Source organism: Trachymyrmex septentrionalis, unplaced genomic scaffold (assembly GCF_001594115.1).
Source record: "Trachymyrmex septentrionalis isolate Tsep2-gDNA-1 unplaced genomic scaffold, Tsep1.0 scaffold19, whole genome shotgun sequence".
Classification (NCBI taxonomy): Eukaryota; Metazoa; Arthropoda; class Insecta; order Hymenoptera; family Formicidae; genus Trachymyrmex; species Trachymyrmex septentrionalis.
The window spans coordinates 2,955,927-2,958,063 of NW_017305071.1; the positions used below are offsets into that span (position 1 = coordinate 2,955,927).

Consider the following 2,137-nt stretch of genomic DNA (forward strand, 5'->3'; position numbering starts at 1 on the left):
CAAATAAATCTTTCTCATTTGTTTCCGTTTACAAATCAATTTACAACAAAAATTTACACAAAATTTTATCTAAGAAAATAAAACTAACAATAATAAAATATAAATTTATAATGTGACTTTTATAATAGTGCATTAAAAATAATATCAATTACAATACTTTATATGACATCTGAACATTCTTTTTTATTTTTTTCCTGTATAGAATTTATTATAAAGTGTAGTAAAATTGACATTCACCTATCAATAAACTACAGACTAGAATTAAGAAGCAGCAACAAATTAAAAATATAATACGGAAAAATGTAAAAGTGCAATTATTGTAGTAATTCAAAAATTTCAATTTAGTTTAATAAGTAAATTGTAATTTACAAAAAAAATTAAATTTTTTAATTACCTATCTAATTCCCGTAGAGCCTGATCGAGTTCTACTTTGTCCTTTTCGTCTTTATTCCTGATCTCCAACAAACAATTAAGGACCTCAGTATGTGCGGCCGAGTTGTTAGCATGATGTTTAAGAAACGTTTCTATTTCATCCCATAACAAACGATAATGTTCTTCTCTGCGTACTCCTTTCCCGCCGCGACCTCCGCCGATGTTTGGCAAAGGCAAGGCTTCGTGTTTTGCCTCTAACCCGAGCAAACTAAAAATTATTTGTTTACACTGGAGCACTTCTTCCGTGGTGAGCTCATCCTTCACCATTATTTCTGGAAGCGGATCTATCTATACGAAGAATTTAAAAATATCTAATGTCAATTTTTCTTAAATTAAAGAATTTAATATTTAAATATAAGATCTTCAAAATTTTTACATATTTAATTTTCTGAATTTTCATAAATTGTAAAATAATTAAAAATCTCTCTATATTATTAAGATAAACTAAAAAATTTAATCAGAATATTTTAAGATTTATTAATTATATTATTTAAATCTACTATTATAATATAATTATTATTAGCATTTTCTTTATATACAAACATGTTTTAAATTAAACATGAGAGTACGAGAAAAAGTCATGGGCCAATATTTGGTATGACGTTCCAGTCTCGATCTCATCTTTTCTACTAGACCATCAGTACTAGAAGTGGAAGTACGTTTTAACGGTACTAATATGTTATTTCGTATGAGAGTGCCAAAATCCTGTAACAAAAATATTATTGAATTAAGGCAGTTGTATCGCAAGTTATATTTTATTCCTAATAAAAAATAAATATTTATCAAGTATAAAATTAACACATGTAGAATTTTTAATACATGATAGTGTTTCCAACAATGGAATTGGTAGTAATGGACTAATTAATTAAATTTGTAATCCTTAATACAAAATACAGTAATTACAAAAGCATCCTACGGTTATTCTATAATCCGTGACACGACCACCACACCCTTCACTAATGGAGGGTGGATCCTCCAGTACGCTTCGAGCAGTAGATAACGTATGAATAAAAATCTCGCCACCGTGCGCTGCTAATAAATGGGAAATAGTTTTTCCACCGGCCTTTCTGGCCATTTCCAGCATTACCGATCTACCATTCAATAGAAAATTAATCAAACAAGATGATGGTCGGCTATTGACGTCCACTGGTGTGATTCGGTACATTGCCGTGCAGTTCTGCATCTCCGACGCGCTACAGCCGCGCGGCGTGCACCACTTCAACGTAACTGTCTCGTATTCCGATCCTTCCTCAAAACGCCTGAATGTCTTTATTAATGCCGAATCTTGCGGATTACCTATAATCAATCAATAAAACTTTATGATATCCAAAGGAATTTAAAGATTTTTGGAAAAGAAATTCTTTTAACTAAAACCTTTCAAAATGGCAGTATGTGCAGCTGAAGAATGAAATATCTCCACATCGTAATTAGCAGACGAACTGGCGTTCTGCTCCTCTTTCATGGGTATACCTGTCACTGTAGTACTGGCCAAATCATAATGAGACAAAATCAGATGAGATAACTTGGAATGAAGTGATGAAGCCTTGATTGAGTGCACTTCTACTGTAAGAAATGATGATACCTGTGTACAAAAATTTTAGTCTAATTTATTTTTTATATATATAACAAATATAAAAACGGAATAGAGCATTCTTAGATTATATATAATATAATAAATATTATATTGTAAATTTAATTATTATAT

At 30.4% G+C, this 2,137-nt stretch overlaps 1 protein-coding gene across 1 annotated transcript in view; it reads right to left on the reverse strand.

The window, feature by feature from the left end:
- LOC108747020 (protein asunder homolog) overlaps nucleotides 1-2,137 on the reverse strand; it is a 4,674-nt gene that overhangs the window by 613 nt on the left and 1,924 nt on the right. The window contains exons 6-9 of the mRNA XM_018484229.1: nucleotides 1,807-2,014; nucleotides 1,349-1,728; nucleotides 976-1,137; nucleotides 395-720 (exon numbers count right to left, since the gene is read on the reverse strand). Coding sequence (XP_018339731.1) covers nucleotides 395-720; nucleotides 976-1,137; nucleotides 1,349-1,728; nucleotides 1,807-2,014 — 1,076 coding nt within the window. The remainder of the gene's footprint in view (nucleotides 1-394; nucleotides 721-975; nucleotides 1,138-1,348; nucleotides 1,729-1,806; nucleotides 2,015-2,137) is intronic.